At 49.2% G+C, this 12,281-nt stretch overlaps 1 protein-coding gene across 1 annotated transcript in view; it reads right to left on the reverse strand.

Moving 5' to 3' along the window:
- Window positions 1-205: 205 nt before the first annotated feature.
- Window positions 206-12,281, reverse strand: part of LOC128277823 (RNA-binding protein Musashi homolog Rbp6) — a 456,559-nt gene continuing 444,483 nt past the window's right edge. The window contains exons 12-14 of the mRNA XM_053016353.1: window positions 2,246-2,311; window positions 1,902-2,143; window positions 206-315 (exon numbers count right to left, since the gene is read on the reverse strand). Coding sequence (XP_052872313.1) covers window positions 274-315; window positions 1,902-2,143; window positions 2,246-2,311 — 350 coding nt within the window. The 3' untranslated portion in view covers window positions 206-273. The remainder of the gene's footprint in view (window positions 316-1,901; window positions 2,144-2,245; window positions 2,312-12,281) is intronic.

Here is a 12,281-nt window from a genome sequence, read left to right on the forward strand (position 1 = left end):
CTCACCGTTCTCATTTTACAAACCCCTGCCATGTGGTGCTGCTGATCGTGTTGCCGTTGCTGCGTTGTTCATCGTTGACGTCCGCTGTAGTAGTAGTTGTTGTTGTTGTTGTTGGCTACTGGTTGTTTGCTTCTCCCGCGTTCTCCCTCTACGTCGGGCTGTCCGTGTCCTGTCGTGCGCATTATCCCTCCCCTCATTGCCAGCCAGCCGCTAGCGCCATCAAACCCCGGTCCAAAGTACTAGCGATGGTGATCAAATATTGCTTAGTTTATTTCAATGGTAGCCATTGGTAAACGCCGCTGGAATTAGCTGGCCCTGGGAATTGGAAGAGAAAACGGGGGAAAAACCCGGAAAGAAAAAAGGAAACAGGTGAGTGATTAAACATGAAAGCGGGCTGGAAATTGATTCGGGACACACTGTGAAGTTAGCGCGCTGAGCTGGGTCTGATAGATACTTCTACACGTTGCTGCTTGTTTAAAATGTTGGTAACTGTTAACTGCTTTCGTCACATTGACAAGGGGTAATTTCATAACTATCTATCAAACTACGACTAGCTGAGTAGAACTTTTATTGTTGCAACTTATATTGTTGTATTGCTTTTATAGCAGACAAAAGTTTGTTTTTTAAAATGTAAATAGTTCTATTTTAAGCATGTACTCAAGTAGTTGACTCATCTGTTGCTCCGATTCATCGGTTTCAGATGCGAAAGACGTCAGTTTTGAGCTCTGAGTTTGTCTGTACCGATCACATTTGAAAAAGGTTTAAATTGTTCAGCAAAATTTGAATGATTGATATGAATATAATACTACTGTGGCTAAAAAATATCGATAATTTACTTATCTCGCTCAAAGTAGTCCTTTTCGGATGCATTAAACTTGTGCCCACGTTTTTTTTTCTAATTTTATAAACATGCCGCAATGTTTTCTTCCGGCATAGCTGTAGCATAGCCAAGACATAGTTCTTCATTTCAGTTTCAATCCTTTCTATAAATTCAATACGTTGTCCACGGAGCGGCCTCTTGAGTTAAGTGGCGAAATGATCACGAAATGATCACGAAAATGTGATGCTAAAATATCACGTTTTTGACAGCTATCGACATTTCACTTTTGTGAGGCCGGTCACTCAAAATTGTTACCACTGATCCTTTCGATATTCAAACAAGGTCAGCATGATATCGGAAATCGACGAATCAATCGACGAATTTGGAGCACCAATTGTTTGATTTTTTTAACGTGTAGCTCATCGGTTGCTGTCGATGGTTGTTCTGGCCATCGTGTCTCGTATTTAACGCTTTCCCGACTTTCTTTGTACATTTTGTACCACTTATAAACTCTTGTTATAAATACGGCCCGGTCCGTTCTTCAAAGGGTAAAAAAAGCTCTTGTTTTCGAAGGCCATTTGCCACACTTTCAACACTATTTGGCAGCAGAAATTTCATTCCGCACGCAAAATGTAATAGAACTGGCGTTGTTGAACAGTTTCCGACATCAAGAAAAACGAAGAATTCGCTTTTAACTGTTCACAAAAGGGCCCGTATCGCAAAAGGACACAGACGTCGTGACACTTGTCCCTATGGGATTAAAAGTCGAAAAATCAAAATTCCCTTTACTTTCCGGCCTCAGAGTTATAAGCATAAAAATATTAACTTGACATACATTCATTCAAATAACTTGTGCGTAAGTTCGAAATTTACTTTGCCCAAATTGTAACATTTCATTTCCTTTTACTGCTTGGTTCTGATTTGCTCAGCTCTTACTTTAGGTGTTAGCAACAGAGGTTACTTTCTACGTAATACATCCTAATCGGCTCTGGCGGGTGCTACTTTCTTTCATCGGCCACACCCGATTGATCATTCAACAGCGGCCAATAGGACAGTTGGGGCAGGATGGGGTGGGACTTACCGGACTGTAGTTTAACGGGGCACGACTGACGGCGATCGCCGGGAATCCGGATGGTTGCGGGCTGGTCGCTTGAACGTATCCTACGCTGTCGGCCGCGCTCGAGCTGTACATGTCGATCGTCGGCCCGGGCGAGTTGGCGTTCGGGAAGCCGCCCGCGGTCCGGGTGGTGGTGGTGTGTGGCGACGCTGGCGGTCCGAATCCTTGCGCGGCGGCTGCGGCGGCGGCCTGATAATTGTTCATCACTGTGGAGAGCACAAAAAAAGGGCGGGCAAACCGTTCGATCAGGCAATTCGTTTGAGCAGCACTTGTGTCGAGTGCGCCGGTTGCTTCCGACCAAAACTTACCCGAAAGGGCCTGCGTCAGCAGCGGTGTGTTGTTGTTTGGTGTCAACTGTCCATTTGTGATGTCAACTGTGGGTGTGTGTCGCGGTGGGAAAGAAGAGCAAAAAACAGAGAAAAGGGAAAAGGGCGGATGGATTAGTAAACCCCTTTTTTTGGTGGCAAACGTGTGAAGCATTGTCAAACGCGGCATCGAGCCTCTAAGACGCTGAGTGATCATCAGAAAATCGGTAATACGAAAAGGAAAGAATAGAAAACGGAAGGTGACGTAAAGCAGTTCTAAGGTGGCTTAAGGACGAGTTGAGGATCGAACGGAGCCCATGAACCGGAGCCCGTTCGCGCCGCCACGATCCGGCATTTCCCAAAACCAAAGACCGGAACCGACCGGAGGTTCGGGGTTCAGCAGTGTTGGGCCAGGCGAAAAGCAAATGAGTCATCGGCGTCATCACGTCCACCTTTTGTTCCGACGAATTTGTTTACATCGCGCATCCTGACAGTTTGCCCTGCCATTTCCCTTTTTTTCCTTACGCTAATCCCTGATCCCTTACGCTCCCGGTTCAGCATCTTAAGCATCTAGCTGTGTGGCCGTGTGACTCGTGTCGCGTGTCGCTAGCGGGGGAAAACGGATGAAGAACGAACGCTAGTGTGTCTGTGTGGGTGCTTGTGTGTGTGTCGTAAACAGGTTACGGTCTGAAACTAAAAACTAGCTAAAACCGGGCGACCGGGCGACGGTGTGTGAAGTCTAACGGAATCGCCTCAGACCGTGCTGGCGCCAACACGGTTACGCGCACTCTCTATTTAACCTACTGGAGCGCCCCGTTGGGGTGTCCAATTAAACATTATTTACAGTCCGAGGGGGCCCGAGGAATTTTATCAATCCAGCAAATCGCGGCAGCGACAACATGAGGACGATGGCGACGACGACGGCGACGATGGCGACGGCAACAAACGACAAACGCTTCGGTGCGTAATTATTATCAGTCCGGGTGTCTGCTCTCTCTGCTGGCGATTAGTTTCACATTTGTTTTTCCGCATGCCGTGCCGGCAGAAAAAATCGTTTTCCAATCCCGAGTACTTTGTAAAAAAAAGCGGGCGACAAACTTGGTCCTCGACGGGCGACGGAAAAATCTTTGGCTCCGGCGTCGTGCGCCGTGAGTTTGCTTTTTTGTTTGTCGGAAAAGTGAACTTCGGGCAGCGAGAAACAGAGGCAGCACCGGGTATTTATGGGAGGAAAAATATCACCCTGACCACCACCCTGAAGACCCCGCAAGACCCCGGGGGCCTGGGGCGCCGGGAAATTGAGCAAAGAAAATAGTCGTACTTTGGGAAATCGGCAAATAACAACAGACCGGTGGCGCCGGGAAACTTTTGCCCGTGTCTGTGTCTTGTGCGGCACAAATGCAACACGCACCGTGTTGCCGCGTGTGTGTGTGTGTGTGTTTGGGGCCTAAGTTTGCCTTTGATCGCGCAGGAGTTGCCTGCCGCCGAGACACACAGTCGGAAGCTGTACCTCCGGGTTGTGGTACTGGGAGGGAAATTATTTTAATATACTTAATGTAATGCGTTTACTGCTCATTGGCTACACTGCGCCCAATACTGGGTGGCCGCTTTCCCTTCGGGGGCGTTGCCCGGCGTTCGGGCTGATGACTTTTCCGGTGGGTCCTCTGCCCGCTGTACGGTGACAACACTTCGTACCGTCCACCGGGGCTCCATGGGCTCGCTTTTATTGTGTTGCGGAAAGTGCACCATAAATTAGCAGGTGGAAAAAGTTTTTCCGTCTCCCGGCTCGTGGCCAGGCGAGTATTCGAAATCGGCTGGTCGGTGTGTTTTCCTTTTTCTCCGCCATTTTTGCCGTTTCACCGGCACCGGAACGTTTGTTAGTTTTTCATTTGCCGGTCGGCCCGGCCAAAGTGTGCGCGGTTCAAAAACCTCGCAAGAACTCGAACACCGAGAGAGCATCGAGAGTCGAATTAATTTTTCTTCATCATCTCGGTGAGTTTTCCGAATTTGTTTTTGGTGTTTTGGGTTTTCCGGCCGTTCGCCGTTGGATCATTTGCTACAGCAAGCGGTGTGGCTGGTATCGGCCAAATTTTTGGGGGAATAAAAGTTAGTGAACCAATAGAAAGGTAACGCAAAGGTACCAGTGAGTGAGATCATTAAAAACACGGCCCGAAACATCGCCTCCACCGCGATTGGCAGCCCGTCAAGAATCACGGGGCGAAAAGGTGGGCCACTGACATTTCGATTAAAAAATCCTAAACTGGAACCGGGGAAGTAGTTGGCAGCCCAGTTGAAGTTTGAGTTTTGAGTCGCCATCAACAAGGCACGCGTCGTGTCACCGTGATGGGGTGGCCCGAGTCACGCAACGGGAACTCCACTCCACGAGAACTTGGCACCTGCCACGAGGTGCTAACGGAGTAGCTATCGCTATCGGCGTCGTCGTCGTCGTCGTCCTTGTCACCGTCGTCGCCGTTGTTGTTGGTGTCGATGTCGACGTGAGGCGATTGGCTGGATCGAGGTCCGAAGTTGTCCGAACCCATCCCTAGTCGTAGGAAAAGAGGACAGAAAAAAAACAGCTCTCGGTTGGCTCTAGCTCTAGCACTAGCTACTAACTGCACGGGGTGGTTGGGTGTTACAGTAGGTAGCTAGAACCAAACTCCTACAGTTGATAGCGGGGCGGGTGTAGTGTTCTCGATCACTGCACGGGAGAAGTAGTGGTGGTTGTAACAGTAGTAGTAAACTAGATACGAGAACTCGGAACGGAAACGGTATAAACGCCAAACGCAAAACGAAACTCCCTACCACGCTAAGGGTGCTCTCGACTGTCGGTTTTATGTTTGTTATATTTACTTATTTACTGTAGCTATATAATTAGAGACCTACTACTGGTTTGCTCCGCCAGTGCGACCACTGACCGGAACCGGATATCTACAGAGTGAAAGACAGAGAGAAGAGGAGAGAGGAGGAGAAAGAAACCGCTGGTGAAGTGAAGCGGTTTCTGGTGTCACCCTGTAATCGATCCAATCGTTACGGGTGTGTCAAGGGAAGCACCGAAGAGGATCGGTGACGGGCTATGGACGAACAAGGCGACGAGACGCATTTGCTTCATCCATTGACACTACTGTCTCTCGGTTGCCGGTCGGTTCTTGGATCGGTTTTGGGAAAATTCGCTCGCTTGAATGGCGTTAAAATTTAGTGGCTCGATCGTCTGGCCTGGGGGGTCGTCGTAGTTAAGGGCTTAGAAACGATTTCCATCATAAAGGTAGAAGGTAGAAAACACAGAACGCGAAACACCACACACGCTAATCGAAACGTTTTTGTTAGTTATGTAGTAACCAAACGGAACTCTCTCTAGTCTGCGGAGAACTCTAGTCTAGAGTAGTAAATTGGAACACGGTCAACTTTATGGCTTTACGCTACGAATGAAATTCTATTCTAATGCTGGGCTGATGGAATGTGAACGGTTATTGTTGTCCCATCGGGATGTGTGTGTGTGTGTGTGTGCGTGTCTTGTACAGAGAGACAGAGAGAAAGAGAGAGAGAGAGGGATGGCCGAAAGTTGGCAAAGCAAAGTAACTAGAGTTTGTGGATGTGACATCCACTAAAGACGCTTGCCAAGAATGGCAAATTTGGGCATTTGGTTTTTTGTAATGATAATTGAAAAGGTAGTTCGACAAAACCGTGGTTCAAACTCCACACACACACACAGACATACGTCAAAATACAAACACACAGAAAGGCACACGAAATGTAACGCAATAGATGAGCTGGCTGCGGTTGTTCTAGGCTAATGACAGAGTGTTGCTGTTTGGTTGTTGGTTGTGTGTGTGTGTTTTGGTGTGAAATGGTGTGATTTGTTTCTTCTATTGGCTGTGTCAAAACTAGTAAACGGCAAAGTAAAGTTCGAAAAGTCACGCTCACACACCGCAAATGGTACGCAAAGGGGTGTGCTATGTACGAAGAAACTATGGACGGAAACACGCCCGCTTGCGGTCCACTTGCCGGTTCCTGTTGGCTACGTTTGAAACGATGGATTGACCTATCGAAGAGCGATCATCGCCCTTTTTTGGCACACACACTCTATTCTAGGTTAAAGGAAAACTCTCGCTACTACGGTAGTAAATCCACTCCACACAAAATCTGACAGGCGTTTTTTTTTTGGCTAGAGGCGACTAACTGCGTCTACACGCATCCTGGTCCGGGACGAACACACACACACACACACAGAGATAAAACACACGCACGCACTAACTGCGCACCGTTTCGCTATCCATAAATACTGAAACGGTGCCACGGTTCCCGGACCGGATATGCGCCAGGATACTTTCGCCTGTCGAGGGCTTACAGTTGCCCGCGCTAGTCTGCATTCGATACGGCCCGTTAAAATGATTGATTCGGGAACTCAAAAGCACTATCTGGATGTGGAGTGTGTATGTCTATCAACACTTACGAGGTACCGGCACTCTGTCCGCGCTCTGTCTCTTATCGCTCTTATCGTCACCTGAGAAGCGAGCGCGCTTCTTCGCCTGAATCGGTGCGGAAACTTCTAACATTGATTAAAAGCTGGGGCGGTTGCTTTTTCTCTCTTTTTCGGCGGCTTAGTCCTTCGAACACGCTGCAGAACGCCGGCCCACCGGAATTGCTTTCGGTACATTTGGTTTCTGTTTCTTCCGTCTGTGTGTTTTTCGGATCGTGACAACTCCCACCCCCTGGGGGATACTGCATTTTTTTTTATTCTTCCGCTTTGCTGTTTGTGTTGCTTTTTCAGCGAATTGATTTGTTGATGCACATCGCAATCGCAACCCAAACAACTCGTCAAACAGCCGGGGCTGTCGAAACGTTTCCCCAAAAACTATACTTTTTAACCCACGAATGAACGAAAAAAAAGAAAAACAAACCAAAAATCGGCACATCAAACGTCATCCGGCACGTCAAACATTTTCCGCAGCAAAACAGAACCCGAACCCGAACGAAAGGGGGAAAAATATAACACCGGCAACTAGCAGAAAAGTTTTCGCTCGAATCAAAGAGCTCCACATCGCCCCACCCGGGTGACAGGAGCGGGAAAACAGCGAACAAGCAAACCGTAGCATCGAGCAGCCATCGATTTCACCGATGACTTGATGTCAATTTTGATTCCGGTTGTTGTGTGTTGCGTTATTGTGGGGCCCGTTGTGCAAAGTTTGCCTTTTGCTCGGTCGGGCACAAAGTAGGCCCCGGCTCCGGTGGGTTTGATGTCGCCGCCGACAACGGCGCCGACAGTGCCAATCACGTGGGAAGGATAACCGGAAACCCGATAGTGCGACGGGCGCCTTTTTGGGGTGTTCATTTTTCTTTTCCAAAAAATCACAGTTGAAACACTCTTCCTTCGGGCAGGGAAGGTTTGCTGCCTGGCCGAACGCATCTTCAACTTTTGCGAAGGAACTGAAATTCATCAACTCCTCCCGTGCTTGACGTGCATTGTTGCCGAAGGTTGGAACACACTGTGCCCGCCGGACGAAGTTCGGACGTACGTAAAACGTTCGGAGGTTCGGAAGTTGGAGTTTGGATGTCTGAAAACCCGTGTCGGCCTCATTCTTTGCAAACGGAAGGTCCTTAAATAATATTATTTTTAGAGCAGCAAGCCTTAACCTTAACCACAGTCCTTTGGGCCTTCAATGGTCCTCAATGTGGATTAAGAAATGGGTTCCACGAATACACCAAAGCGTATCCTTTGGAGGGGATCCTCTTGTGTCGCCGGGTTTTCTCCCGGTGGATTCCAGCCCGACGGCAAAGTGAATCAGTTTCACCACCCAACTGGCCGGTAGTGCTGCTTCATTACATTAATGATCTCCCGCCGTGTGTGTGGGTTTTTTTTGCCAGAGGAAAAACTAAGGCTCCACCTTCCGAGTGTGGCGGAAAAATCATCGAACGTTCAGCGCTCGCGCTCGGTTGCAGAGTAATCGGATTCCAGCGTGAGAAATCCCGTAAATCGCGGCGTGGCATGGCGGAAAACTTCGCCACGGTTTTCGATGCGCGGGTGGAAAATTTATCTTATCGTAGGGTGGCAAAACTTTGCCACCCCCCAGCGGGGCCCACCAGGTGAGCGGATGAAGAAGCAGCCGGTGGCATCAATATTTCATCGAAAACTCTCGCCGTAATTACACGACGACGCGGCGCGCATCTTGTGCAATACGCCGTGCCATATTTCATTTCGGCTCCGGTGCCCGGGAACACGGAACGGGAACGGTGGAGCACCAGCACCAGCACCCGCACTCGCACACGGTCCAAAAATGCAAATTCCGCACTCGGCGCAGTGATGTAACATTCCGCCGGGAGCGCCAAGGATTTTAATGAAACACTCTTTTTCCACCGAATGGGTGTTAGGTAACCGTTACGGCCGTTACGTAACCGGCCCTTCAGCCTGGGTGAGTTTCCAGCCAGCCAGAGCGATACGGTTCCTGGCTGGCTGTCAATTATGCCATCGGTCGCTCCGGTACTTCATATTGAGTTTGAGATCCACGCCACGGTTTGTCCACGGGGGAGTTGGGCGCAAACGGGTCGGGAAACGGGTGTTGTCTTTAACCGACACTGGTGAAACTTCTGCCGGGAAAATTGGGACACACGCACCCCGGCAGCGAGGTTGATTGTATTTTTTGGTCAGGCCGCCCTGGGGGCGTCCTGTTTTGTTTCACCATCATCATGTTCATGACAACATCAGTGAAGTGAATCATTCATTGTAGCAAAGGATACGAAACAAACCAATCACATCCGGTCGTCCTCAAGGGAACCCCTTGTCATTTTGCATAAGACGGAAGATCGGTCGGAGATAGAAGAAAAAAAGGGATTGTTTGAAACAATCCCGCTCGGCAGCGGGTAAAAATATTAAGTGTCAACAATAATCTTGGACAGCATAAACGAGGGTATGACAGATTTTTGGGCACCCTCGGCACCCCACCATTTATGACCCGGGCGTGTGGACCCTCTTCCCCGGCTATTAGCGATGACAGGGGCGAGGGCCCTTTTTTGCCCGATTTTTTTGGCCACCGTTTTTGTCTCCAATATTGTGCCGCGGGCGGTTTCGCTTTAGGTTTTTGTGTGTAGCCGTAGCCCTGTGGACAAAATCCGAAACGCTCCCCGAAACGTTTCAATTCCGAGCCTACCGAAAAAAGCATGTCACCCGTTTAACGGTAACTTTATTAAGGAGCCAAGTGGCGAGCCCTTACGGATCCTTCTGTGTGTGTCACCGATTAAATGTGGCGTCGGGTGACTAGCGTTGCGCAATAGGACTCCGGCCAAGGTGGGCGGGCGAGCATCGGGTTGCACAAGGAGTCTCGACTCCTTGATCCTTGATCCCGCGCGCGACCGAACGGTGCGGTGTGGATAGTAATTAGGAGGATTCAGGATAAGTGTCAATGTTTGAACAAGGGTTACGGGATGTCCCCGCTTTTCGGACCGGATACGGTTGGACCGGTTGACCCGGACCACCACCACACAAGGCGGTGGTTGACGAAGGCCGTTTGTCACGGTTGCCCGTGTGGTTCTAATGACATTTTTGCGACACATGTCGTAATCAGTCAGCCAGCCGCGCCTGGGACCGTCCGGAACCCCCCGCCCCTGGTTCGGTGTCAAAATTTGATTCATCACATCACACGCCACACGGTTAAGAGGAATCCGCCGATCCGCCATGCCGACCATTAGTGACAGAGCGCAAGCGCCCAGCTCCGGCCCGACTCAAACGGGTGACATTTAACGGGAAAAGTGTCACACACGCGGAACGTGTCGTCGGATCGCTGACAGCGACAGCGCAGCGACCGACACCCGGTTTGGACCCGTGTTTCCCCCCCGCGCTCCAGCCGTGCGGGGGTTCATTAAATGCCCCCGTCGATTGGGGTTCGGCTAATTCCCGTCCCGAAGGACGCTCGGGAAGGAACTACTTCAGACGACTACCGACGTAACGCTCCCTTAGAGTGGTTGTCATTTTATGAAAAAAGTAATACGTTTAACTAATTAACTTTTGTCGCTGGCGGCGGCTTTCAAACATCCAACATCCGAACCGAACGGTTAAACACACCAAAGATTAACGGGGGGTCCCGCTTCCGGGAAGTGAAAACTCGCCAGACTCGCTGTTGTGCTGTTTAAAAATTTGCTTTTTAATCCGTGCTCTAAATGTTGAGCTGCTCGCTATCTCCCTCTCTCCTTCCGTCGTCCTTTTTGGCTAAGCGGCTTGTGACATGTTCGGTTTACTGTGTTTTTTCTTGTTTCATTTAATGTTGCGTGTGTGCGTGTTTTTTTCTGGCTATTTATGTCCTTTTATGTAAGTGTCATCTTCGTGTTTCCTTTTTCTGGACAAGCGGCAAAGCGACGGCGGATGCGGATTGTTTAGTAGTTTGTTTATAGTAGCTTCAATGTTAGCAAAAAGCGGTCCGATAGAAGAACGTTCTCTCGTTTTTGGGTTGTTTTCTTGGCTGTTCCAAATCCTGTTCTGACACATCCTTTCGGCAATTGTTTTGGTAATTGTTTTGTTTTCTTTTTTGGCTTTTAATATGTTTTAAAATATCCTCCTCCGTCCATTTCGTTTCGTTTGCAATCCGTTTCAATCGCACACCGATTGCACGTTAAAAGCTGCATCGCTCAAAGCTGTTGATGCAATTTGTAATAATACTTTAGTGCGTACGCGTATTTTTTTGGCTTCATTTTGGCATCGTTTGGATTATACACACGAGCACTTAGTAGATTGTGTGGGTTCCGCGGGAGGCGGGTAAATAGATTTAGCTAACGAACGTTTAAAATTAACCACTCATTGACTCCTCCGAGGCGCTCCGAGGGCATCGGGCGCTGCACTTTACTTCATACCAAGACCCACGCTCGGATCGCTCGCTCCCACCGTGTTTCGGCCCCACCCCTTTCCGGAAGTCTGAGGCCACTGTGAAATCATGCATTTGAATCCGTGACCGCGAATCGAGGTCAAACCAACCGACTGGAAGCGAACGAAACACTGCAAAGCACGATCCGCAAAGCCTTGTCGAGGGGTCCTTGTCGAGTGATCGTGATTGGACCGACACGGCCGTGAGCAAATCTTTGGCACATCATAAAGTTACACCCTCCTTTTTCGGTGCGGGCGTGTGAATTTTTCACTTTTCCCCAATTAGCTTCCCATTAGCTGGGCCGGCCACCGGGCCCCCGTGAATGGGTTTGCTGCCCCGGGTAATGGATCGTGGTTCAATTTATGCAAAAGCAAGAACCGGTCGGGAAATTAACCAAACCACACACACACACTGAGACCGGATCGGACCGGACAACGAATAATGGTGCACCGCTCCGCTAAAGTGGCACCGTTCGCTGTAAGGCTTAGCGGTGGCCATGCATTAATGATCCTCCGGCCACGGCTGTGGGGCCATTCTGATGACTCTTCAAATATTTCTTTCTCAACAAGCACGCTCTCTCTCTGTCTCTTTCTGTGCAGGACATCTCTTCACGCAACCGAACGGTTGGAGCACCATTTTTGCACGACTTGCGTCCGCGAAAATCCCAGTCTGATGTCAGTGGCCGGGTCTCTGCGTGTGTGTGTGTGCTGGGAAATTTATTCATTTATTCATCATTTTCATTTATTCACACCGATGGATTTGCAAACGGTTTGTTGTGTTTCGTTCGTTCTGTTGATTCGACCGTAAGTATTGCGATTACTGCGGCCGACCGCGAGTCTGCCGTTCGCTCGGTTTCTTTCTCATTTTGTTCTTGTTTGTCTTCTCTGTTGCCTATTGGTTTGTGAGGGATTTTTAAAATTTCATTTTCACGCATTACGGCGGCATTGGGGCTGGTTTCTTTTGGTTTGATTTTGCGGCCAACGCGAAACCGCACCCCGGGTTTGTTGCGTGGTTTTCTGTTTTGTTTGCACCATTTCAGGCTTCTGGTTCGCTACGATCAATGTGTTTCTGGTGTTTGCTTCTTCCTTCGAAGAACAACACCCCATTCTATTCTCGCCCGCCGGGTTCTATCGATTGTTTCTCGTTCGCTCTGGGCCCTGTTTAGTGTTTCAAATCAATCGCAAATATTTTCACCG

Source organism: Anopheles cruzii, chromosome 2, assembly GCF_943734635.1.
Source record: "Anopheles cruzii chromosome 2, idAnoCruzAS_RS32_06, whole genome shotgun sequence".
Classification (NCBI taxonomy): domain Eukaryota; kingdom Metazoa; phylum Arthropoda; class Insecta; order Diptera; family Culicidae; genus Anopheles; species Anopheles cruzii.